Source organism: Anomaloglossus baeobatrachus, chromosome 11 (assembly GCF_048569485.1).
Source record: "Anomaloglossus baeobatrachus isolate aAnoBae1 chromosome 11, aAnoBae1.hap1, whole genome shotgun sequence".
NCBI lineage: Eukaryota > Metazoa > Chordata > Amphibia > Anura > Aromobatidae > Anomaloglossus > Anomaloglossus baeobatrachus.
The window spans coordinates 132,900,640-132,927,652 of NC_134363.1; the positions used below are offsets into that span (position 1 = coordinate 132,900,640).

At 45.3% G+C, this 27,013-nt stretch overlaps 1 protein-coding gene across 7 annotated transcripts in view; it reads left to right on the top strand.

The window, feature by feature from the left end:
* The window catches only part of ACOT7 (acyl-CoA thioesterase 7), a 342,748-nt gene that overhangs the window by 101,277 nt on the left and 214,458 nt on the right, over positions 1-27,013 (top strand). For all 7 annotated transcript variants that reach the window (XM_075328840.1, XM_075328837.1, XM_075328835.1 and 4 more), the window contains 2 exons: positions 1,398-1,515; positions 21,624-21,780. In XM_075328840.1, the coding sequence (XP_075184955.1) occupies positions 1,402-1,515; positions 21,624-21,780 (271 nt within the window). In that variant the 5' untranslated portion in view covers positions 1,398-1,401. The remainder of the gene's footprint in view (positions 1-1,397; positions 1,516-21,623; positions 21,781-27,013) is intronic.

The window sequence follows — 27,013 nt, forward strand, 5'->3', positions numbered from 1 at the left end:
GGTGAGTAGATAACAGGTTCTCTTAAATTTTATTTATTTTTTTTATAACTGGAAAAATACAAATTATTAATGTTTTAATGTCTTTTTTAAATATCATTTGTTTTTAATGCAGCAAAATATTGAATTTTTTTTATTTAAAGTTTGACATGTTCCACTTTTAAACACTAGGGGGAGCAGCTGCTGAAAACCAAGTGTACAAGTAGCACTAATGTGCACTTAATAAGGCCCATATTTCTGGAACCGTATGGCGGATTTAAGAAAAACAATTATTGATTGCTCTCAGTGAGAGAAACAAAATTAAAATTAATTTTGTAGTTGTGATACCTTTTAATGGCTAACTAAAATATATATATATATATATATATATATATATATATATATATATATATATATATATATAAAGGTATCACAACTACAAAATTTTAATTTTGTTTCTCTCACTGAGAGCAATCAATTTTTCAACTGGCTAACACGGTACCAAAACCTTTTTCTTTTAACTAAGAAAAGCAAAAAACACTATACTTGGGAGAACAATGGGAATAAAATATGACCAAGAGGTGCCCAAATTTGTCTTAGCGATATGTCCTCTTTTAAGATTAAATATTAAGCAATATGTATAAAGAACAATTCTGCAATTTCCTTTTAAATAGTTTGTTTTTATTTTTCAATATCTGTGCAATAAAGAGGACCATCCTACAAGGGACCTGAGACTTCTCGGAGGAGACTTTGTTATAGGTGTCTGTTCACACAGTCTTTTGAATAGTAAATTCATCAGCAGCGCAAATCTCTCATCTGTACTGATTGTTTGGTGCAATGTATCAGCGCAGGTACAATGTATTGGTCTGGGTTCACAGAAGATTGCAGACTGGATGGATACTTTTAGTCTAAGAGAAGTGTGATGTATGTCTAGGCTCTTAGCCTCCAGCAAAAATAAATAAAAATGTCCCATTCACTGACAGCAAGCAGAGGTCTTACAATTGTGAGAAATTGCAAAATTAGCCATATTAGAAAGTTGAACAAATTTGTTTATGGGAAAATGTACTGAGAATGTCCAGAGAAAATTTGAAGCCTCTTTAATATGGGGGTATCGTCGGTCAGACCCCCTGTAATTATACTTGTTGTATCTCATGAAGTGATCCCAATTTCTTAATGGGAAATACAATTTAAAAACTGAGAAGTGGCTTCTGCGTAGAAGGAGCTCTTCATTCTCTTAATATATGATTTTCCATACAGTTAATGCCATGGCGTCCACTTCTACGCCAAGTCGCCTTAGAATCTCATAGGAACCACGTGTTCCTGTTTGCTGTGCTGGATTAGTGCTAAATGGACCCAACCTTGCGTGAAGAGCCCATGTGAATAATTTTAAGTGTTTTTTGTTTTTTCTTCTTTCTTGATAGGATCATGCGTCCAGATGACGCAAACATTGCAGGGAATGTGCACGGAGGAACCATTCTGAAGATGATCGAGGAAGCTGGCGCCATCATAAGCACTCGCCACTGCAACAGTGAATCCGGGGTAAGAACTTGTCATGTACATACTCTTTATAAGAAAATAATGTTCACCAAGAATGTTTTTGTTGATTACTCTGGAGGTACTAGGAGACCCCAAAGGAAAACAATCCATGAAGAAAAAAAAAACAACACATCTGAGGATTGTGGGTTGTATTAATCACTAAAGCCTGCTTTACATGTTGCAATTTCGCATAGGATATCGTATGCGATTTGCAACGCCCCCATCGTATGTGCAGCACGTTCAATTTGTTGAATGTGCCGCACAAACGATTAACCCCCGTCACACGTACTTATCCGTCCATACAATCTCGATGTGGGCGGCGAATGTCCACTTCCTGGAGTGGGAGGGACGTTCGGCGTCACATTGACATCACGTGGCAGCCGGCCAATAGAAGCGGAGGGGCGGAGATGAGCGGGACGTAAACATCCCGCCCACCTCCTTCCTTCTGCATTACCAGCCGGGAGCCACAGGACGCAGGTAAGATCTGTTCATCGTTCCCGGGGTGTCACACACTGCGATGTGCGCTACCCCGGGTACGATGAACAATCTGACATTCAATTCATGAGGAATGAACGATGTGCGTGCGATGAACGTTTTACCGTTCATTCGCAATCGCACGTAGCTGTCACACACTACAATGTACCTTACAATGCCAGATGTGCGTCACTTACGACGTGACCCCGCCGACACTCCAGGTAAGTGACCAAAATGAGATGTCACCAGTCCACGAGTTCCCAAACAGGGTCCAGGTTATACCTGCTGTCTCCCAACCTTTATTGTCAGTAGTCACACCCTATGCTCCTCCAGACAACAGATACCATGACCGTAGCACGCGTAACCAGCTCCAGCCAGCAGCAACAGTACTTATGCTCCTCCACATAATGGACATCATGACCTTGGCGCATGCATAAAGGTCCAGCCAGCAACAATAGTCCTTATGCTCCTCCAAATGAGGAATATCACGACCGTAGTATGTGTATATAGCTCCAGCCAGCAACAATAGTCCTTATGCTCCTCCAAATGAGGAATATCACGACCGTAGTACGTGTATCTAGCTCCAGCCAGCAACAATAGTCCTTATGCTCCTCCAAATGAGGAATATCACGACCGTAGTACGTGTATCTAGCTCCAGCCAGCAACAATAGTCCTTATGCTCCTCCAAATGAGGAATATCACGACCGTAGTACGTGTATATAGCTCCAGCCAGCAACAATAGTCCTTATGCTCCTCCAAATGAGGAATATCACGACCGTAGTACGTGTATCTAGCTCCAGCCAGCAACAATAGTCCTTATGCTCCTCCAAATGAGGAATATCACGACCGTAGTACGTGTATATAGCTCCAGCCAGCAGCAACAGTCTTTATGCTCCTCCAGACGAGGAATATCATGACCGTAGCACGTATATCCAGTTCCAGCTGGCAACAATAGTCCTTATGCTCCTCCAAATGAGGACTATCACAACCGTAGTACATGTATCTAGCTCCAGCCAGCAACAATAGTCCTTATGCTCCTCCAGACAGTCGATATCACAACCTTAGTGCGTGTATCTAGCTCCAGCCAGCAACAATAGTCCTTATGCTGCCCCATATGATGGATATCACAACTATAGCACATGTATACAGCTCCAATCGCTATAGGCCATTCATGGGCACCTGAACCTGACTGCAGTAGCAGATCCTCGCCCCTCCACCTCACAGTGCCAACTCATTTACTAACCAAACGTGTGGCTTATTGTTGTACCTCTCCTGAGATCAGCCCCCTGGGTGGGCACAAGAACTCATCACACCCACCCCTTTAGAAATTTTTTACATGAAGCTCAAGGAATGAAGGTTCCAAAAGCTCAGTTTCTGGCCCTGTCTGCAGGATTGTGTATTAGAAAAGCCCCCTGCAGAGAGGCACAAAACACTCACAAGCCGCCAGGAGATGCAGAGCAATGAATTGTACTGCAGGCCTGATTTACAGTAAAGTCCATGGAGGCCATTTAGGATGATACGTGACGCTCCTGGACTATCAGGTCGTCACAGGGTACTGCATGCTCTTTCCCTTTAGTGCAGTATTCAAATCCCTCATGGTTCTGGGTCCCCATCTTACAGTGCTGCCTCCAACAGCAAATCAAATCCTAGATACACCCTGCACCACACCCACCAGCCACACCAGTGGGCAGCTTAAGCGGAATAGGGTCGCCCACCTAGGGGTCATGGAGTGGAGGTGAGGAGTGTCAGAGTAGAGAAGAGAGAGTAGCATGCTGGAGTAGCGAAGTGGAGGAGGCAGGGAGCGGTGGATCCCAAGAGTAGCTGTCTAGGTTGCAGACAGTGGTATGGACCTAGAGGAGTCGGACCCCCGGTCGTAGGGGATTGAGGCAAGGTGCCTGGACCTGTCAAAGAGAACGGTCAGCAGCCTGGTCCTATCACCGGTCCGTGACTGAAGGTACGGCAGGGTACACGGACCCTAGGTTGGGGAGAAGCTTCAGGCAACCCGGCAACTAACCTGCAGAAAACAGAGCCTTCATGGACTGTCCCCACTAGCTCCAGAATCGGGGCACTAGTGCAACAAGGGGGATAGGGCCTTCCATATAAGCAGCCCACTAAAATCCCAAGTGTGAGCCCTGAGAGCAGGCTCCCACACTTAGCCATAGTGGGGATCGGGGCCCGGCAAGTTCCATACTACTGGGCCACTACGGTGAATTTAAACTTTTTGCCAGGAGGCAGGTCACGGACCATCAGGCAGCACTGCAGGGGACGGGACCCGGACGAGCTCCCCTTGAATGGCAGCGGCACCCGGAGACTTGGTTTACCCGGTTGTCAGCGTCTGCTTACTGGCTGAGTGAGTACATGAGTGATCCAGAGTCCTGGGGCATACCCCTACCCATGGAGGGTAACGACACCTTGCTGCCCCACTCCATCACCCCGGGTACTCCCAACTGCAGCGGCGGTACTCCCATTTACCGCACACCACGGGTGGCGTCACAAACTATAATTCCTCTTTAAATATCCCCCTTTACTTTAGAGTGTGGCCCCAAAGCCCCCGGGTCCGGAGACCCTCAAGCCACGAACGGACACTACACCTGGATCCGAGCGGTTCGATCCGCTGCTGGGGCAGCACAGATACACTGTTACAACTTCTTCCCCCTTCAAATTGTGTACCTTAAACTGATGAGCAAATCAAATACAATAAGATTGATGTAATAGGCTCTCTGTGCTGTAAAAAGTCCGCTCTACGTACAATAGTCTTTAGTCTGTGGCCAGCTACTCACAAAACACAATATAGGGGTGTATATAGTGATATTATTTGTGAATTGAAATATAGTGGTATATGACCACTATTTAATTTGACTTAGATATGCCTTAGTACATGTGCACATTCAAAATTGTTTTTTTGTATTGGATAAATGTTGTAGTATCATTTTGCCAGTATATTGCCAAGTGAATAGTATATGTGCGGTACTAATATCATTTACTCTCTAGGGGTAGGTTCACAGCAAGGAACTGCTGTGAATTTTAATTTGCACACATGAAAATCAACAGCGGCTTCAGTAGCAAGTAGAGGAGATTTTACAAATTACATCCCGATGTGAACATTGTCATAAACTACTTATAGGGTGCACTACTACAACCTTATGTAAGTGAGTGAGTGAATATTTATAAAATATCCAAAATCCATTGAAACTGTTCGGGTGAACTCTTAATCAGGGTTCACGTGTTGCCTGCTCTTGATTTCTAATTGGTATTAGATCAAGTACATGCTTCAAAAATTACATCAGACACACAGTCGAATGTTCATCTTTCCTCGATCAGAGGTGGTCCAAAATAGAGATAGCTTTATTAGTGGCTTGGTCTTATATAAACTAGGGTATGGAGTGTGGTTAGCTCCGTAGGCATGTTTGGATGTGCCCATTGGCCTGTGGGTTGAAGAATAGGTTGGTCCATGGGCTGATTGGTGGGCATCACCGTGGGCAAGTCTATAACATCATCGTGGGTGTGTCTGGGGTGTCGTCGGTAGGCGGATCAGTGGGGTCATCAAATGGACTGGTCTATGAGGTCATCAGATGGGATGATCCATGAGGCATTTGTGGGGTAGTCCTCTAGGTTGGCCAATGGGTCTTTACTTATATGATAATATTGTTACTTCTGGACATCCCTTGCATATCAATTTCACACAGTGCTCATGTGACCCTGCTTTACTACTGTTTCTCTTATGTGATTATTTGTTTACCATGGACAATACCCTGTTTCCCAGATAATAAGACCTACCCCGAAAATAAGCCCTGCTAGGAATTTGGGGTCTTTTGTCTTTTGTATGCCTAAAATATAAGCCGTACTCTAGAAATAAGCCCTAGGAACGGTTCCGTAAGGAAGTGTCCAAGCAGCTAAAACAGTTAAAGAATATAGCAGGACTCTTCATCAAAGGAAGCAGACTCCCCCCCCCCCCCCCTCTAAAAAAAGAAAGAATTGCACTCACTAGACCCTAAACAATTACAGTTGGAGAGTGGCGACGGTGGCTGGGCTCTCACCTAGAGATCTCCATCACGGTTCCCTGAAAAATGCCCACAGGAAAATTGCCCACAGGAAAAATGCCCACAGTAAAATTGCCCACAGGAAAAATGCCCACACAGAAAATTGCCCACATGGAAAATTGCCCACACGGAAAATTGCCCACACGGAAAATTGCCCACATGGAATATTGCCCAAATGGAAAATTGCCCACATAGTAAATTGCTAATTGCAGCATCACAATGTTTCAGATCTATGATATTTGAGGTGCAAGGTGAGGATGTTCACATAATAGGTGATCAACTTGTGATTTACAGTTGACCTAGTGCAAAACTGCAAAAATGCTGAAGATCTGTGTTTTGTAGCAACAGTCTGTCATTATCAGCGATAGATAGATACAGTCTGCTCTAATCTCACTGATTCTGCCTTAGGATACTTTATACTTGCGTTGAACGGCATCCGTCACAATGCGTTGTGTGACGCATGTCACGGATGCGTTGTAAATAGTGTGATATAAAGGCAACAGATTCCTGTGAAATAACACGTTGCATTAAGCCAAGAGAGAGAGCCCCCCATCATCACTGCACACACCCCGGCACTACCGCACTCATCATCATCACCGCACACACCCAGGCACTACCGCACCTATCATCACCGCACACACCCCGGCACTACCGCACTCATCATCATCACTGCACACACCCCGGCACTACCGCACTCATCATCATCACCGCACACACCCCGGCACTACCGCACCTATCATCACCGCACACACTCCGGCACTACCGCACTCATCATCATCACTGCACACACCCCGGCACTACCGTACTCATCATCATCACTGCACACACCCCGGCACTACCGCACCTACCATCACCGCACACACCCCGGCACTACCGCACCTATCATCACTGCACACACCCTGGCACTACTGCACCTATCATCACTGCACACACCCCGGCACTACCGCACTCATCATCATCACCACACACACGCAGGCACTACCGCACTCATCATTATCACTGCACACACGCAGGCACTACCGCACTCATCATCACCGCATACACACCGGCACTACCGCTCCCTTCATCACCGCACACATTACCTCAGTGACATCCCCGCTGACAGCGTGACTCACTTCAGTTGCTGCCTGGAGCTGACAGAGAGCGGCGGTGTTCTACGGCCGCTCCTGTCAGCTTCATGTAGCAGAGCTGGATGCGTCGCGGGACCTCGTGTGGATTACGCCGGACCTGGAGGGGTATTTGAGGATTAAAAAAGTGGTGAAAGAGGGTGGTTTTCATTCTTTTATTCCAAATAAAGTATTTTTTCGGGTGTATGTGTTTATTTACTTTCACTTACACGTTAATCATTGTGGTTGTCTCATAGACACCTGCCATGATTAACCTAGGACTTAGTGGCAGCTATGGGCTGCTGCCATTAACTCCTTATTACCTCGATTTGCCACCGCACCAGGGCAATTCGGGATGAGCCGGGTAGAGTCCCTCTAATGTATGCGGCAATTCTGGGCGGCTGCTGGATTATATTGTTAGGCTGGGGGGCTCCCCATAACGTGGGGCTCCCCATCCTGAGATTACATTCTTCAGATGTGTGACTTTACCTTGGCTGGTATCAAAATTAGGGGGAACTGCATGCCGTTTTTTTAAATTATTTATTTATTTATTGTACTGCACGATATAGACCTCCCACCGGCGGCTGTGATTGGTTGCAGTGAGACAGCTGTCACTCAGAATGGGGGCGGGTCTGACTGCAACCAATCATAGGCACCGGTGGGCGAGGGAAGCAGTAAATACTAGATGGAATAATGAGCGGCCGGAATTTTCAAAAGAGGAAAAGCCGCCGTAGCTTTCTGACAACTGTGCAGCGTCGCACCCGTGATCGGTGAGTATGAGAGAGGAGGTGAGAGGGGGGAGAGAGACCAGGAGTGATTTTAAACGATTTTGATCATTCTGCTAGACATGCTGAGCATGCTCAGTAGAACGTGATGGTATCCGTCAGCGGATTCCGCCGCTTAGCGCATAGCGGCGGAATCCGCCACCATAGGCAATCATTAGACACCTTGGCGGATTCCAACAGAGGTGAGTTATTTTAACGACCCAAAAAACGCTACATGTAGCGTTTCCTCCGCTCGACGCAGCGTCAAAATAACGACGCAGCGTCGTCCAGCGGTTGGAACGCAGACACTTGCGTTACAGTGTGTTGTCAATACAAGTCTATGGAGAATAGCGCAGTGCGTTAACAGACTGCGCTATTCTCCATAGCGGCAGATTGCGCTGAACGCAAGTGTGAAAGTAGCCTTACTCCTCCCACCAGCCTAAAGCAGCAGCACATGCAGAACCAGCAGCAGTGTGATCCAGAGGAGCAATCACTACTATCTGTACTCACAAAAGTATCACTGTATTATCTGTTGAGTTACATGGGACTGCAGGTCACATCTAATACATTATCATCTCAGTGGGAGCCCACCAAAAGCAGGGTGCTGCTGGCAGAGATAGTTGGTCCTGAAATCCCCAAAGGCACAGCAGAAAGGTGAGACTCTGTCGCTTGTACGACCTTGTGTTTGTGCTGGAAATGTATGATATGTTTTTGCAGGGCATTACTACTGTGACTGCTGTAGGGGGCCCGGTGAAGAGAGGGGGCCTGGACAGGCCAGGGGTAATTACTTAGCTTTGTTAAGCCCTGGGCAGGCCAGGCCTCCCCTCTTCACCGGGCCCAGTCACAGCCGTTGCAAAGGGGCTCGGCTGTTTCAGCCACTGCACACACACACACTGCTAAAACAAGGCCGGAAACAAGGCGCATGGAGCAGAGCAGGGAGGCGGCGCGTCATCCCGCAGCCCAATGTGATGAGGTCATCACTCTGCGCCTCATCACAGTGCTGCGGGCAACGCGGAGGTGGCGAGGACATGGCATCCGGCGGGGAAAGGTAGGCGCTCGGTGAGCTGAACACCGCCGGGGATGGGGGGCGGGGGCGCCCCTGCCTTGCTTTAGCTGAGGGGTTGGAACCACGGGCCTGCAATGACTTTTTCTGTGCCCCCCGGGCAGATTCCTGGGGGCCGCAGTGCTCCGGTGCTTACATACAAATGTGGTTGGGACTGTGTGAGCGGGTTTAGCTGTGTGCCTGGAGTCCCCCCTCTGTTGTGTGCCTGTTCTCCAGTGAGGTCAGCCCCCCAATGCTGTGTACAGCCCCCCCAATGCTGTGTGTAGTCCTCTAGTGCTGCATGTAGCCCCCTCAATGCTGTGTGCAGCCCCTCCAGTGCTGTGTGCAGCCCCCTAGCACTGTGTGCAAGCCCCCAGTGCTGTGTACATGCTCCCAGTGCTGTGTGCAGCCCTCCCAATGCTGTGTGCAGCCCCTTAGTGCTGTGTGCAGCCCCCAATGCTGTGTGCAGCCACCAGTCCTGTCTGCAGCCCCCCAGTGCTGTGTGCCGCCCCCAGTGCTGTGTGCCGCCCTCCAGTGCTGTGTGCCATCCCCCCAGTGCTCTGTGCCACCCCCCAGTGCTCTGTGCTGCTCTCCCCAGGGCTCTGTGCCACCCCCCAGTGCTCTGTGCTGCTCTCCCCAGGGCTCTGTGCCGCCCCCCAGTGCTCTGTGCAGCCCCCCAGTGCTCTGTCTGTGCAGCCCCCTCCAGTGCGGTTTATCACCACCAGTGTTGTGTTCCGTCCAATGCTGTGTACCACCTCCAGTGTTGTTTGCCCCGCTAGTGATGTCTGTACTCTGCAATTGCTGACCGTGCCAACCAGTGATGTCTGATGCCCCCCCTAGTGATATCTGTGCCCCCTAGTGATGTCTGTGTCCCCGTAGGGATATTCGTGCCCACCTAGGGATGTCTGTGCTCACCTAGGGATGTCTGTGCTCACCTAGGGATGTCTGTGTACCCCCCTAGTGATGTCTGTGCGCCCCTCTAGTGATGTCTGTGTACCTCACCTAGTGATGTCTGTGTACCCCCCTAGATGTCTGTGTATCCCTCTAGTGATGTCTGTGCGCCCCCCCCCCCTTCCCCCAGTGATGTCTGTAAAGTAATTTTTTTAGGGAAACACTTCTTTTTCTGGAACAACTTCAAGGGTGCTAACACTTTTGGCCGTGTGTATTTGTGTGTTTGTGTGTGTGTGTGTATGTACTTATGTATCTACAGCATATGTGTATGTGTGTGTGTCTCTCTCTCCCCCACTGTCCCTCTCTCCCAGCCTCACTCTGTCTCCCTCTCTGTCTGTCTCTTTCCCTGTCTGTCTCTGCCTGTGTGTCTGCCTCTTTCCCTGTCTGCCTCTTTCCCTGTCTGCCTCTTTCTCTCTCCCTGTCTGTCTCACTCCCTGTCTGTCTTATTCCCTGTCTGTCTCTCTCCCTGTCTGCCTCTCTCCCTGTCTGCCTCTCTCTATTTGTCTCTTTCACTGTCTGTCTCTCTCTGTCTCCCTCTGTCTCTATCTTTCTCTCTCTGTCTCTCTCTCCGTCTCCCCTCCGATATCATATTATCTCTCACATAAACTTCTTATACTAAGAATGTCCTTTGTTCCTATAGCAACCAATCACAGTTCCTATTAATGACCTGTAGCTCCCAGCTCCGTTGACTTTAATGGAGGCAGGATTTTTGGTGAAAAACTAAAGCGTGGGGTTAAATTTTCTCATAAAAACATAGTCTGACAGTCCCTGAGTCACATGAGGCATCTGGAAAATTTTGTGATTGTAAATGTGACGGTGCGGATTCCTTTAGCGGACATACACACATAGATACATACAGTTTTATATATTAGATTATATATATATGCACACACACGTTTTTCCAAGCCTGGCGTCAGGAGTGTGGAAGGTTTGAGGGGTGGAGGCAGAGCTGGGGTGCAACCTATGCGGAGTCTCAAGGGGGCCCAGAAATTTTGCCAGTATGGGGTCCTGAAATTCCTAGTGGCGGCCCTGTGTTTTTGCAGTGGTGTAACTAGAGTCCAATGGGCCCCAGTGTGAAATAGGGACCTGCTCCCACCACTCACACATGTTTTTCACATGTATGGGCCCTTAGCGTTCTAACTTCTACCAAGACTTATGAACTGCCTCCCCTCCCCCTCCTGGTATATATGCCTATCATCCTGGTGAATATGTTCTCATCCTGGTATATATGTCCCAATGCTGGTATATAAGGTCCTCATCCTGGTATGTATGGTCCACGTTGTCTCGATCCTGGTATATATGCCCCCTTCCTGGTATATATGTTCCCATTCTGGTTTACATGGTCCATAATCCTACTGGGCATTCATATCTGTTGGCAATTTTCTGTGGACATTTTTCACATATCATGTGAACATCCTCACCTTGCACCTCAAATATCATAGATCTGAAACTTTCTGATGCTGCAATTGGCAATTTTCTGTGTGGGCAATTTTCTGTGTGGGCAATTTTCCATGTGGGCAATTTTCCGTGTGGGCAATTTTCCGTGTGGGCAATTTTCCGTGTGGGCAATTTTCCGTGTGGGCAATTTTCCGTGTGGGCAATTTTCCTGTGGGCAATTTTCCTGTGGGCAATTTTCCTGTGGGCATTTTTCTGGTCACCCTCCATCACTGCCAGGTCCCCCTCGCTGTTCCAGCTGCATTGCACTGAAGCTCTCACAGACAGATTGGGTACCAGTATCACTCCACGCTAGTGATACTGCTTCAAGTCACCAGGGGGAGCCAACCGCTGTAGAACACATGAGGACCTGACAGTGACGCAGATTTGTATGTGAGAGCCCATTCAATTGCAAACTCGAATATTTGGGGTCTGGTAAGTGTGATTTATTTAGGGGGTATCTGCTTTCTTTTGGGGTAAACTTAGCAGTAGATAGAGAATAATAAGTTTAAGTAGGTAATTTAACCCTTTGTAAATATGGTATGTACCCAACACTATAGGACTGGTTCTGCACCATGAGAATAGCAGATCAGATAAGAAAATATGCACCTGACCCAGTAATAGGAGAAACAGAAAATGTTGATGTTCCAGAATGTGACGACTGATTATGAATAAATGTTGATTGATTTTTTTTTTTTGTTCAAGAATAAATGTGGATTGTTGTTCATGGAAAAATATAAGACATCCCCTGAAAATAAGCCCTAGTGCATCTTTCGAAGCAAAAAATAATATAAGATCCTGGCTTATTTTCGGGGAAACACGGTAGTTCAACAGGCAGCAGTTATCTCTAATATTGACACTACATTTTGTGCATTTAACCAGCTAAAAATCTGAAATGTACAAAATACACCTATCTCTTTGACGGTACCACACTTTTCACCCATATTATTTATTTGAGCTTTTCCTCTGTTTATTGTTTTGAAATATACAGTGGGAAAAAAAGTCATTAGTCAACCACCCATTGTGCAAGTTCTCCCACTTAAAAAGATGAGGTCGGCCTGTAATTGACATCATAGGTGACTACATATATGAGAGACAAAATGAGAAAACAAATCCAGAAAATCACCGCGTCTGATTTGGCAAGATTTGTTTTTTGCAAATTATGGTGGAAAATAAGTATTTGGTCAATAACAAAAGTTAATCTCAATATTTTGTTATCTATCCTTTGTTGGCAATGACAGAGGTCAAACGTTTTTTGTAAGTCTTCATAAGGTTGGCTTACACTGTTGGTGGTATGGAACAAGAAGGGAAGAGAAACGCGATTAAAAAAAGCCCAAATATTATATCGACCCCCCTGACGAAGAAACCGAAACACGTGTTGGGTGTCACACACTAGGCTCTGGTAACCGCTGATATATGTATTTATGGATTTGGTATAATATTTCTTATATATTAACACCTTTATTAGTGCTATGCTATTATTGGGCCATGTATGAATTTGATTGCACTAGTTGGCAAGCTCTGTTAACTTTTAGACATAGTGGTCATAGAACCGTTCAGGGAATCAGGCGCGACCCCTAGTGGTCAGATATGTTAAATCATGTCTATTGCATTTTTGTATTTGTTCTAGAGCCGTTAAATCCTTGCCTATATATAGTATTTGAACCCATGTGTATATATTATATATACCCTATATGATGCGGTCCTGATATTTGTTTATCGTAGATGCTTGATGAGTTGTCCCAATCTGTACTTGTTAAGCTTTATTATCATTTTTTCAATAAAAATTAACTATGATAAATATTGTCCTTTTATTAATATTTGGGCTTTTTTGATCACGTTTCTCTTCCCTTCTTGTTCCAAATTGATTATGCGATTTGCCCCATACATATAGTCCTCAGATTTCACGTATTAAGTTGATAATGATTACTATTAAGTAATATCAATATGTATAAAAGTTCACTGTCTAAACTTTTACTTGTCACTGTTGGTGGTATGTTATCCAATTCCTCCATGCAGATCTCCTCTAGAGCAGTGATATTTTGGGCTTGCCTCTGGGCAACACGGACGTTCAACTCCCTCCAAAGGTTTTCTATGAGGTTGAGATCTGGACACTGATTATGCCACTGCAGGACCTTCCTACGTTTCTTACGAAGCCACTCCTTTGTTGTCCTGGTGGTGTGCTTGGGATCATTATCATGCTGAAAGACCCAGCCACATTACATTTGCTATGCCCTTGCTGATGGAAGAATTACAGTCAAAATCTCACGAAACATGGCCCCATTCATTCTTTCATGTACACTGATCAGTCGTCCTGGTTCCTTTGCAGAGAAACAGCCCCAAAGCATGATGTTGCTACCCCCATGCTTCACAGTAGGTTTGGTGTTCTTTGGATGTTACTCAGCATTCTGTCTCCTCCAAACACAACGAATTGTGTTTCTACCAAGCAGTACTACTTTGGTTTCATCAGACCATATGACATTCTCCCAATACTCTTCTGGATAATCCAAATGCTCTCTAGAAAACTTCAGGCGGCCCCGGACATGTACTGGCTTAAGCAGGGGAACACGTCTGGCACTGCAGGATCTGAGTCCCTGGCGGCGTAGTGTGTTACTGATTTTAGACTTTGTTACGGTAGTCCTAGCTCTATGCAGGTCATTCACTAGGTCCCAGAATTTTTGCTCACGGTTCTTGTGATTATTTTGACCCCACGGGGTGAGATCCTGCATGGAGCCCCAGATTGAGGGAGATTATCAGTGGTCTTGTAAGTTTTCTATTTTCTTATTATTGCTCCCATAGTAAATTTCATCACACCAAGTTGCTTGTCTATTGCAGATTTAGTCTTCCCAGCCTGGTGCAGGGTTACAATTTTGTTTCTGGTGTCCTTCAAGAGCTCTTTGGTCTTCACCATAGTGGAGATTGGAGTGTGAATGAGGTTGTGGACAGGTGTCTTTTATACTGATAACAAGTCCAATCAGGAGTCATTACTACAGGTAATGAGTGGAGGACAGAGGAGCCTCTTAAAGAAGAAGTTACAGGTCTGTGAGAGCCAGAAATCTTGCATGTTTTTAGATGATTCAAAACTTATTTTCTACCATAATTTGCAAAAAAAATCTTGCCAAATCAGACGCGGTGATTTTCTGGATTTGTTTTCTCATTTTGTCTCTCAGTTGTGGTCACCTATGATGTCAATTACAGGCCGACCTCATCTTTTTAAGTGGGAGAACGTGCACAATTGGTGGCTAAGTACTTTTTTTCCCCCACTGTATCTAAATTATTCATATTTCCCTGTAGTAAATCTCTATTTCTATGATTTTAAAGGGAACCTCTCACATTTGAAAAGGCATTTACCTGCAGATAAAGGGTTTATCCAGCCACTTTACTGAAAGTGTTGCTACCAAGGAAAAAATTAACTTTTTCCTCCCTGGAGCTGCTGGCTTTTAGTTATGTAGGCGATGCAGGTTAAAGTTATCGCTCACAGCACAGTACCACTTAGGCTGCTTTCACACTACTTTTTTTATCATGCGTCATGAACGTTTTTTTGCTGCAAAAGCGGATCCTGTTTTTGCAAAGAAAAACGCATGTGTTAATTTGCAGGATCCTGTCACTTTAAGTTTATGGGCGGGCATTGGAGTCATGTGATCGGGAGTGAGGGGAACTGAACGTGAAAGACTGGGAGCCAACATCTCACAGCTGGGGAGGCTCGTAACCAAGGTAAACATCCTGTAACTTGCTTGGATACCCGATATTTACATTGGTTACGAGCGTCTGCAGCTGCTAGGAGCCGGTTCCCTGCACACGTAACCAAGGTAAACATCGGGTAACTTGCTTGGATACCCGATATTTACATTGGTTACGAGCGTCTGCAGCTGCTAGGAGCAGGGCTGCCTGCTCCCTGCACACGTAACTAAGATAAACATCGGGTAACTAAGACCAATGTTACCCGATGTTTACCTTGGTTACGAGCGTCCTCCGCTCTCAGGCGGGGGAGAGTGGAGAGAGGGAGGCGGAGGGAGGGAGGTGGAGAGAAAGGGAGGGGGAGAGAGAGACTGATCACGCGAGGCTGGTTTCCGGGCATGCTCAGTAGAGCAAGCAGGATCCTGTCTATCAGCATGCCACCGTTCACATGCGTTTGCGTGCTGTTTAGTCAGGAGCCAGCAATTGGCAGTATTTGGTCGCAGCTCAAAAACGTTACAAGTAGCGTTTTTGAAAAAAGTTAAAAAACTGCAAGTCGCTGGATCCTCACTATAACGCACGCAAACGCATGTGAACGCATGTTGACGCGAGTCCATTGCAAATGCATTGAAATGAAAACGCATTTGCACTGGATTCGTTTTTGCGTTAACAAAACGTTCATGACGGATGTTAAAAAAACGTAGTGTGAAAGCAGCCTAAGTGTACTGTGAGCATCGGATGTATGCACACCCCGGTACTTTGATAGCCGGCTCTTCAGCACATCAGTGCAGAGCGAGCTGTCAATCAAAATGTTGGGGCGGCTTACAGCTGCCACTCACAGTATAGATAAATCTAATATGCCCCCTACTCAATACCAATGCATAGGGTAAACTATTAGGAACAGTTGTTACGTCTCTTGAACCAAAATTTCTGTAATCTTGAATTATGACTAAAGGGCACTTTGCACACTGCGACATCGCAGGCCGATGCTGCGATGCCGAGTGCGATAGTCCCCGCCCCCGTCGCAGCAGCGATATGTGTTGATAGCTGGCGTAGCGAAAATTATCGCTACGCCAGCTTCACACACACACACACACTCACCTGCTGTGAGACGTCCTTGTGGCCGGCGACCCGCCTCCTTGTTAAGGGGGCGGGTCGTGCGGCGTCACTGCGACGTCACACGGCAGGCGGCCAATCGGAGCGGAGGGGGGGAGATGAGTGGGATGTAAACATCCCGCCCACCTCCTTCCTTCCGCATATCCTACGGAAGCCGCGGTGACGCCAGTAGGAGATGTTCCTCGCTCCTGCGGCTTCACACACAGCGATGTGTGCTGCCGCAGGAGCGAGGAACAACATCGGACCGTCGCGTCAGCGTAATTATGAATTACGCCGACGCTGCACCGATGATACGATTACGACGCTTTTGCGCTCGTTAATCGTATCATCTAGGCTTTACACACTGCGATGTCACATGCGATACCGGATGTGCGTCACTTTCAATTTGACCCCACCGACATCGCACCTGCGATGTCGCAGTGTGCAAAGTGCCCCTAAGAGCCGAGTTTGTAAGATGGAAACTGCTAAACCTTGAGCAAACTGTTTATATACTTTGGATTTTAACTGGGCTAAATACAGGGTAATATTGCGGTACCGTGTTAGCCAGAAAAATCAATTGAAATACTATGTCTCAAGAATGACAAAAGTATTTTGGGAGTGATACCTTTATAGGCGAACCGGAAAAATTATATTATCAGCTTTCAGAGCACAAAGGCTCCTTCTTCAGGCAAATTACAAATGAATTACTGAGACCAAATCACAACATTTAAATGAATGTTACAACAGGACATGGGAAAGATGATGCCTCCTAAAGATAAGCCAAGGAAATGAAAATAAGTTTGTCTAAAGTTGCTCAGTGTTAAAGGGAACCTGTCAGCAGAAATTTTGTAATACACCTCAAAGATTCCCCCTCTGCAGCTCCTGGGCTACATTCTAGAAAGGTTCCTATAGTTATTGTGCCCCCTTTGAGACCTAAATAAATACTTTATAAAGTCTTATCTTTTGTATGCAAATCTTTTTTTATGGTCACGGGGGCGGGCTGCCTTGCGTCCGTTAGTCGCCCTCCTACCGCTTTACGCCGTCCCCCATCGCTCATTTCCATACCTGAGGACCCTGCCCAGTGCTCCCGAGGTCTCGCGCATGCCCAGTGCCACTCTCGTGGGACTGAGCACTGTGTACAGTGTGACCGCTGGTGACGTGATTGCGCAGGTGTGAGATTATGGGCGCCGCTGTGATTGCCATCAGCAAGTACCCGCCGATAATCTTGTGGCCGCGCTTTTCACTTTGCCTCCACCGTTATGCTGCTCCGCTCCTCCCATCTATTTCCTGCTCCAGGGAAAGATGGGTAAGAGGTGATGTGGGTTCATATGGCCAAACGCTTGCGCAGAACGGTGGAGGCAGAGTGAAAAGCGCGGGCACGAGATTATGGGCGGGTACTTGCTGATGACAATCACAGCGCCGCCCATAATCTCATGCCTACGCAATCACGTCACCAGCGGTCACACTGTGCACAGTGCACAGTCACGTGAGAGTGGCATGGCGCATGCGCAAGACCTCGGGAGCACTGGGCGGCATCCTCGGGTATGGAAATGAGTGATGGGGGATGGCGTACAGCGGCAGGAGGGCGACTAACGGATGCAAGAGAGCCCGCCCCCGTGACCATAAAAAAAGATTTGCATACAAAAGGCAAGACTTTATAAAGTATTTTATTTTGGTCTCAAAGGGGGCACAATAACTATAGGAACCTTTCTAGAATGCAGCCCAGGAGCTGCAGAGGGGGAATCTTTGAGGTCAATTGCAAAAATTTCTGCTGACAGGTTCCCTTTAAGGAAACGTGTGAGAAGATGTGTACGTAGTTGTTAACAAGGAACTGTTAAGTACCATTACTACATTGTTTTTGAAGAGCTGGTGGTCTTTCTACTTTAATGGGTTAGCATCTGGTCCTGTCCAGCAGAAGCCACCAGCAATCCAGCATCATGGTCGTATCACACCACTAGTGAAAGTCCATGCACCCAGCCAGGACCCCATTTTTCATAAAGTGTTCCAGGGTGCAAGAGATCAGCCCACGACTACTGCCCCGTGCCACACTATACCCAAATACCTCTGCTTCACTCACCCCTGTGCTGCAGACGTTTCTGTTCCAAAACTGACCTGTGCTGTGGATTTTCACATTTCCTTATAGCAAAAATTAAAGAGAACCTGACACAAGATTTGGGGCCTTTAAGCTGCGGCCACCAACAGTGGCCTCTTATATACAGCATTCTAACATGCTGTATATAAGAGCCCAGGCCGCTGTGTAGAACATAAAAATCACTTTATAATACTCATCTAAACGGTCGCTGCGGTGGAGTTGGGTCATATGGGCGTCTTCGTTCTCCGGTGCCGGCGCCTCCTCTTTTGGCCATCTTTGTCGTCCTTCTTCTGAGGCCGGGGTGCATGACACGTCCTACGTCATCCACGCTAGCCGGCATTGAGGTCCTGCGCTGGCGCACTTTGATTTGCCCAGGCTTCAGAAGGAGAACGAAGATGGCTGAAAGAGGAGGCGCCAGCATCGGAGAAAGGAGACGCCCATATTACACAACTGCACCGCCCCAACCGTTTTAGGTGAGTATTATAAAGTGATTTTTATGTTTTACACAGCAGCCTGGGCTCTTATATACAGCATGTTAGAATAATGTATATAAGAGCCCGCTGGTGGTGGCCGCAGTTTATAGGCCCCAAATCTACTGACAGGTTCCCTTTAAATCCGCCGCAAAAAAACAGTAGAATCTCCATGCAATGCATGTTGTATTGCTCTCCCAGCTATCAGCCATCACGGCCTCTATTAACATGTATGGTTACAGTAACATATAGCTGTAGTCAGCTTTTTTTGGTGGGCACAAAAAAACAGAATTGCATGTTTTATCAAGGACAGAAATGGGTTATTACAATAGAATTGGGGCGAGTTTCAAAATACTTGAAAAGAAGTGTTCTTCTTTATAATAATCTGTAAAATTTGTGTTCATTTCTAGAATTAGTATCAACCACTGAGGACTTCAGTTCTTTTAAACAATTTTTTAGAATTAGTATAAAATAAAGATAACATTGCAGCCTTCTTGCCATACTTGAAATCAGTGTAGTAGCAGTATTGCCCACTAGATGGCAGTCAAGCCCTAGTTTAGCATTTGTTTTCCCGAAATTGCAGAAGTTATTACAGATCTCTCTACTTCTCATCTCAATGGCTGACAGGTATTTTTCACATCCATTTTAAAATAAGGAGTTCCATTATGATGACGAACATCATAAAACACACGTAGCTTCTGCAGAACATCGTAATACATACATCTGATGCTACAGGACATCATAATTTACCTTTCAACTGTTGTGAAACATCATAAAAAGACCTCAGCTGCTGCAGAACGTTATAATACGGACTTCAGATTCCACCAAATATCATATTAAGTACCTCAGCTGCTGCAGAACACCATAATAAATGCCTCAGTTGCTTCAGGACATCGCAATACACACCTCAGTTCAGTTGTTGGACAACTTCATAATGTAGAACATTATAATACAAGGCTCAGCTGCTGCAGAACATCATAATGTGTAGCAGAGCTGTTATAGAATGACATATGCACCTTAGATGTTTTAGTCCTTTTTTAAATATATTATCTATCCATCTATCTATATATATATACATACACAAGATATATTAGAAAGCCAAGAATAATATATATATATATATATATATATATATATATATATATATATATACAGTTAGGTCCAGAAATCTTTGGACAGTGACACAATTTTGGCGAGTTGGGCTCTGCATGCCACCACATTGGATTTGAAATGAAACCTCTACAACAGAATTCAAGTGCAGATTGTAACGTTTAATTTGAAGGTTTGAACAAAAATATCTGATAGAAATTGTAGGAATTGTACACATTTCTTTACAAACACTCCACATTTTAGGAGGTCAAAAGTAATTGGACAAATAAACCAAACCCAAGAAAAATTTTTTTATTTTCAATATTTTGTTGCGAATCCTTTGGAGGCAATCACTGCCTTAAGTCTGGAACCCATGGACATCACCAAACGCTGGGTTTCCTCCTTCTTAATGCTTTGCCAGGCCTTTACTGCCGCAGCCTTCAGGTCTTGCTTGTTTGTGGGTCTTTCCGTCTTAAGTCTGGATTTGAGCAAGTGAAATGCATGCTCAATTGGGTTAAGATCTGGTGATTGACTTGGCCATTGCAGAATGTTCCACTTTTTTGCACTCATGAACTCCTGGGTAGCTTTGGCTGTATGCTTGTGGTCATTGTCCATCTGTACTATGAAGCGCCGTCCGATCAACTTTGCGGCATTTGGCTGAATCTGGGCTGAAAGTATATCCCGGTACACTTGAGAATTCATCCGGCTACTCTTGTCTGCTGTTATATCATCAATAAACACAAGTGACCCAGTGCCATTGAAAGCCATGCATGCCCATGCCATCACGTTGCCTCCACCATGTTTTACAGAGGATGTGGTGTGCCTTGGATCATGTGCCGTTCCCTTTCTTCTCCAAACTTTTTTCTTCCCATCATTCTGGTATAGGTTGATCTTTGTCTCATCTGTCCATAGAATACTTTTCCAGAACTGAGCTGGCTTCATGAGGTGTTTTTCAGCAAATTTAACTCTGGCCTATCTATTTTTGGAATTGATGAATGGTTTGCATCTAGATGTGAACCCTTTGTATTTACTTTCATGGAGTCTTCTCTTTACTGTTGACTTAGAGACAGATACACCTACTTCACTGAGAGTGTTCTGGACTTCAGTTGATGTTGTGAACAGGTTCTTCTTCACCAAAGAAAGTATGCGGCGATCATCCACCACCGTTGTCATCCGTGGACGCCCAGGCGTTTTTGAGTTCCCAAGCTCACCAGTCAATTCCTTTTTTCTCAGAATGTACCCGACTGTTGATTTTGCCACTCCAAGCATGTCTGCTATCTCTCTGATGGATTTTTTCTTTTTTTTCAGCCTCAGGATGTTCTGCTTCACCTCAATTGAGAGTTCCTTAGACCGCATGTTGTCTGGTCACAGCAACAGCTTCCAAATGCAAAACCACACACCTGTAATCAACCCCAGACCTTTTAACTACTTCATTGATTACAGGTTAACGAGGGAGACGCCTTCAGAGTTAATTGCAGCCCTTAGAGTCCCTTGTCCAATTACTTTTGGTCCCTTGAAAAAGAGGAGGCTATGCATTACAGAGCTATGATTCCTAAACCCTTTCTCCGATTTGGATGTGAAAACTCTCATATTGCAGCTGGGAGTGTGCACTTTCAGCCCATATTATATATATAATTGTATTTCTGAACATGTTTTTGTAAACAGCTAAAATAACAAAACGTGTGTCACTGTCCAAATATTTCTGGACCTAACTGTATATATAAAAAATATTCTTGGCTTTCTAATATATTTTGTGTTTCTTACTTTTCGCAACACCTGAAATCTGACAATCTGTGACAGGCCTTATAATAAGCTCACTATTTCTATGTCTAGTGTACATGGTGTTCTCTGTATTTAAATTTCCAATGTCTCATTCTAGGAGAAATGTGTTGCTGCTTTGGCTCGTGTGGAGCGCACGGACTTCCTCTCTCCCATGTGTATCGGAGAGGTGGGTCACGTCAGTGCAGAGATCTCCTATACTTCCAAGCACTCTGTGGAAGTGCAAGTTAACGTTATGGCTGAAAACATATTGACAGGTAAGAGGTTTTCTTTTAATATACACGTAGAGAGCAGTATTATAGTAGTTATATTCTTGTACATTAGAGCAGTATTATAGTAGTTATATTCTTATACATAGGGGCAGTATTATAATAGTTATATTCCTGTACATGGGGCAGTATTATAGTAGTTATATTCTTGTACATAGGAGCAGTATTATAGTAGTTATATTCTTATACATAGGGGCAGTATTATAGTAGTTATATTCTTGTACATAGGAGCAGTATTATAGTAGTTACAGTGCCTACAAGTAGTATTCAACCCCCTGCAGATTTAGCAGGTTTACACATTCGGAATTAACTTGGCATTGTGACATTTGGACTGTAGATCGGCCTGGAAGTGTGAAATGCAGCAAAAAAGAATGTTATTTCTTTTTTTTTTTTTTAAATTGTGAAAAGTTTATTCAGAGGGTCATTTATTATTCAACCCCTCAAACCACCAGAACTCTGTTTGGTTCCCCTAAAGTATTAAGAAGTATTTCAGGCACAAAGAACAATGAGCTTCACATGTTTGGATTAATTATCTCTTTTTCCAGCCTTTTTTGACTAATTAAGACCCTCCCCAAACTTGTGAACAGCACTCATACTTGGTCAACATGGGAAAGACAAAGGAGCATTCCAAGGCCATCAGAGACAAGATCGTGGAGGGTCACAAGGCTGGCAAGGGGTACAAAACCATTTCCAAGGAGTTGGGCCTACCTGTCTCCACTGTTGGGAGCATCATCCGGAAGTGGAAGGCTTATGGAACTACTGTTAGCCTTCCACAGCCTGGACAGCCTTTGAAAGTTTCCACCCGTGCCGAGGCCAGGCTTGTCCGAAGAGTCAAGGCTAACCCAAGGACAACAAGGAAGGAGCTCCGGGAGGATCTCATGGCAGTGGGGACATTGGTTTCAGTCAATACCATAAGTAACGTACTCCACCTCAATGGTCTCCCTTCCAGACGAGCCCGTAAGGTACCTTTACTTTCAAAGCGTCATGTCAAGGCTCGTCTACAGTTTGCTCATGATCACTTGGAGGACTCTGAGACAGACTGGTTCAAGGTTCTCTGGTCTGATGAGACCAAGATCGAGATCTTTGGTGCCAACCACACACGTGACGTTTGGAGACTGGATGGCACTGCATACGACCCCAAGAATACCATCCCTACAGTCAAGCATGGTGGTGGCAGCATCATGCTGTGGGGCTGTTTCTCAGCCAAGGGGCCTGGCCATCTGGTCCGCATCCATGGGAAGATGGATAGCACGGCCTACCTGGAGATTTTGGCCAAGAACCTCCGCTCCTCCATCAAGGATCTTAAGATGGGTCGTCATTTCATCTTCCAACAAGACAACGACCCAAAGCACACAGCCAAGAAAACCAAGGCCTGGTTCAAGAGGGAAAAAATCAGGTGTTGCAGTGGCCTAGTCAGTCTCCTGACCTTAACCCAATTGAAAACTTGTGGAAGGAGCTCAAGATTAAAGACCACATGAGACACCCAAAGAACCTAGATAACTTGGAGAAGATCTGCATGGAGGAGTGGGCCAAGATAACTCCAGAGACCTGTGCCGGCCTGATCAGGTCTTATAAAAGACGATTATTAGCTGTAATTGCAAACAAGAGTTATTCCACAAAATATTAAACCTAGGGGTTGAATAATAATTGACCCACACTTTTATGTTGAAAATGTATTAAAATTTAACTGAGCAACATAACTTGTTGGTTTGTAAGATTTATGCATCTGTTACTCAGTTTCTTCTTGAAAATGATTGCAATCACAAATTCTTTGGTATTATTATCTTCATTTAATTTATCTTCAATGAAAAAAAAATGTCATAAAGCCAAATTGGATATAATTCCACACCAAACATGAAAAAGGGGTGGACAAAAGTATTGGCACTGTTTGAAAAATCATGTGATGCTTCTCTAATTTGTGTAATTAACAGCACCTGTAACTTACCTGTGGCACCTAACAGCTGTTGGCAATAACTAAATCACACTTGCAGCCAATTGACATGGATTAAAGTTGACTCAACCTCTGTCCTGTGTCCTTGTGTGTACCACATTGAGCATGGAGAAAAGAAAGAAGACCAAAGAACTGTCTGAGGACTTGAGAATCCAAATTGTGAGGAAGCATGATCAATCTCAAGGCTACAAGTCCATCTCCAAAGACCTGAAAGTTCCTGTGTCTACGGTGCGCAGTGTCATCAAGAAGTTTAAAGCCCATGGCACTGTGGCTAACCTCCCTAGATGTGGAAGGAAAAGAAAAATTGACGAGAGGTTTCAACGCAAGATTGTGCGGATGGTGGATAAAGAACCTCGACTAACATCCAAACAAGTTCATGCTGCCCTGCAGTCCGAGGGTACAACAGTGTCAACCCGTACTATCCGTCGGCGTCTGAATGAAAAGGGACTGTATGGTAGGACACTCAGGAAGACCCCACTTCTTACCCCGAGACATAAAAATGCCAGGCTGGAGTTTGCCAAAACTTACCTGAGAAAGCCTAAAATGTTTTGGAAGAATGTTCTCTGGTCAGATGAGACAAAAGTAGAGCTTTTTGGGAAAAGCCATCAACATAGAGTTTACAGGAAAATAAAAAGAGGCATTTAAAGAAAAGAACACGGTCCCTACAGTCAAACATGACGGAGGTTCCCTGATGTTTTGGGGGTTGCTTTGCTGCCTCTGGCACTGGACTGCTTGACCGTGTGCATGGCATTATGAAGTCTGAAGACTACCAACACATTTTGCAGCATAATGTAGGGCCCAGTGTGAGAAAGCTGGGTCTTCCTCAGAGGTCATGGGTCTTCCAGCAGGACAATGACCCAAAACACACTTCAAAAAGCACTAGAAAATGGTTTGACAGAAAGCACTGGAGACTACTAAAGTGGCCAGCAATGAGTCCAGACCTGAATCCCATAGAACACCTGTGGAGAGATCTCAAAATGGCAGCTTGGAGAAGGCGCCCTTTAAATCTCAGGGACCTGGAGCAGTTTGCCAAAGAAGAATGGTCTAAAATTCCACAGAGCATTGTAAGAAACTCATTGATGGTTACCGGAAGCGGTTGTTCGCAGTTGTTTAACCTAAAGGTTGTGCAACCAAGTATCAGGCTAAGGGTGCCAATACTTTTGTCTGGCCTATTTTTGGAGTTTTGTGTGAAATGATCAATGATTTGATTTTTGTTTCATTCTCTTTTGTGTTTTTTCATTGCAAGCAAAATAAATGAAGATAATAATACCAAAGAATTTGTGATTGCAATCATTTTCAGGAAGAAACTGAGTATTCTCTGACAGAATTGCAGGGGTGCCAATACTTTTGGCCAGCACTGTAGGTTCATTTCTATTGTTGTGATTCTTGAAATCCCCATTTCCTAATTTCTAGCTTTTCCTTGTTATCCTGGTGCTTCGGTCAGTTGTTTTTATGGTTATATCCAGCAGTGTGTTAGGGAGGCACAGTGGTGTTGGAGACAATGATGGCTGTGCACCTTCACTCATGTCTTCAGTAGAGTTGAGCGCGGTTCGTGGTTCGTGGTTCTCCAGTTCGCGGCTCGAGTGATTTTGGGGCATGTTCTAGATCGAACTAGAACTCGAGCTTTTTGCAAAAGCTCGGTAGTTCTAGAAACGTTCGAGAACGGTTCTAGCAGCCAAAAAACAGCTAAATCATAGCTTGGTTTCTGCTGTAATAGTGTAAGTCACTCTGTGAATCAAACTATTATCACATTTCAGTGTATAGTGTGCGTGAACAGCGCCTTCAGATCACTGCTGTTTCTATAATGGCGATCGCCATTTTTTTTTTTTTTTTTTCTTGTCTTCCTTCCCTAAGTGCGCGCGTCTTGTGGGGCGGGCCAGCATGTCAGCCAATCCCAGACACACACACAGCTAAGTGGACTTTGAGCCAGAGAAGCAACGGCATGTGTGATAGGATCTGCATGTCACATGTCCCTGCATTATAAAACCGGACATTTTCTTCACGGACGCCATTATCTGCCTTCTGCGTCTTTGGTGTCAGACATCACTGTCGCAGCTCCGTCTTCCTGAGTCCTATAGCCGATACAGCTGTATGCGCTGCATACACAGCGTTAGACAGCTTAGGGAGAGCACTTTATAGCAGTCCTTTTAAGGGCTCCAACCGGCAGGGTCAGAGAGCCATAGGTGACAGGTCCTGCAAACAGCAACAGCGTCTGTGTAGCCCAGGTCAGGGATTTCCTACCTGCATTTCACCATTAGGAGGGAATAGAAAGGCAGGCTTCCATTCCTCTACCCAGAGCACCACAATCCTGCCACTGTACCCTCTTGTCCTCTGCACACTCCAACTGATAACTAAGCCATTATACTAGCAAACACTCAGTGTACCTAGTGGCATCCTATACGTGGCTATTGGACTTTGCTATAGTCCCACTAGTGCAAAGACATTTGCAGAGCGCGTCTGCCTGCATTGCACACTACAACTCATTCTAACCAAGCCATTATACTAGCAAACACTCAGTGTACCTAGTGGCATCCTATACGTGGCTATTGGACTTTGCTATAGTCCCACTAGTGCAAAGACATTTGCAGAGCGCGTCTGCCTGCATTGCACACTACAACTCATTCTAACCAAGCCATTATACTAGCAAACACTCAGTGTACCTAGTGGCATCCTATACGTGGCTATTGGACTTTGCTATAGTCCCACTAGTGCAAAGACATTTGCAGAGCGCGTCTGCCTGCATTGCACACTCCAACTCATTAAAACCAAGCCATTATACTAGCAAACACTCAGTGTACCTAGTGGCATCCTATACGTGGCTATTGGACTTTGCTATAGTCCCACTAGTGCAAAGACATTTGCATAGCGCGTCTGCCGGCATTGCACACTCAAACTCATTTTAACTAAGCCATTATACTAGCAAACACTCAGTGTACCTAGTGGCATCCTATACGTGGCTATTGGACTTTGCTATAGTCCCACTAGTGCAAAGACATTAGCAGAGCACATCTGCCTGCATTGCACACTACAACTCATTCTAACCAAGCCATTATACTAGCAAACACTCAGTGTACCTAGTGGCATCCTATACGTGGCTATTGGACTTTGCTATAGTCCCACTAGTGCAAAGACATTTGCATAGCGCGTCTGCCTGCATTGCACACTCAAACTCATTTTAACTAAGCCATTATACTAGCAAACACTCAGTGTACCTAGTGGCATCCTATACGTGGCTATTGGACTTTGCTATAGTCCCACTAGTGCAAAGAC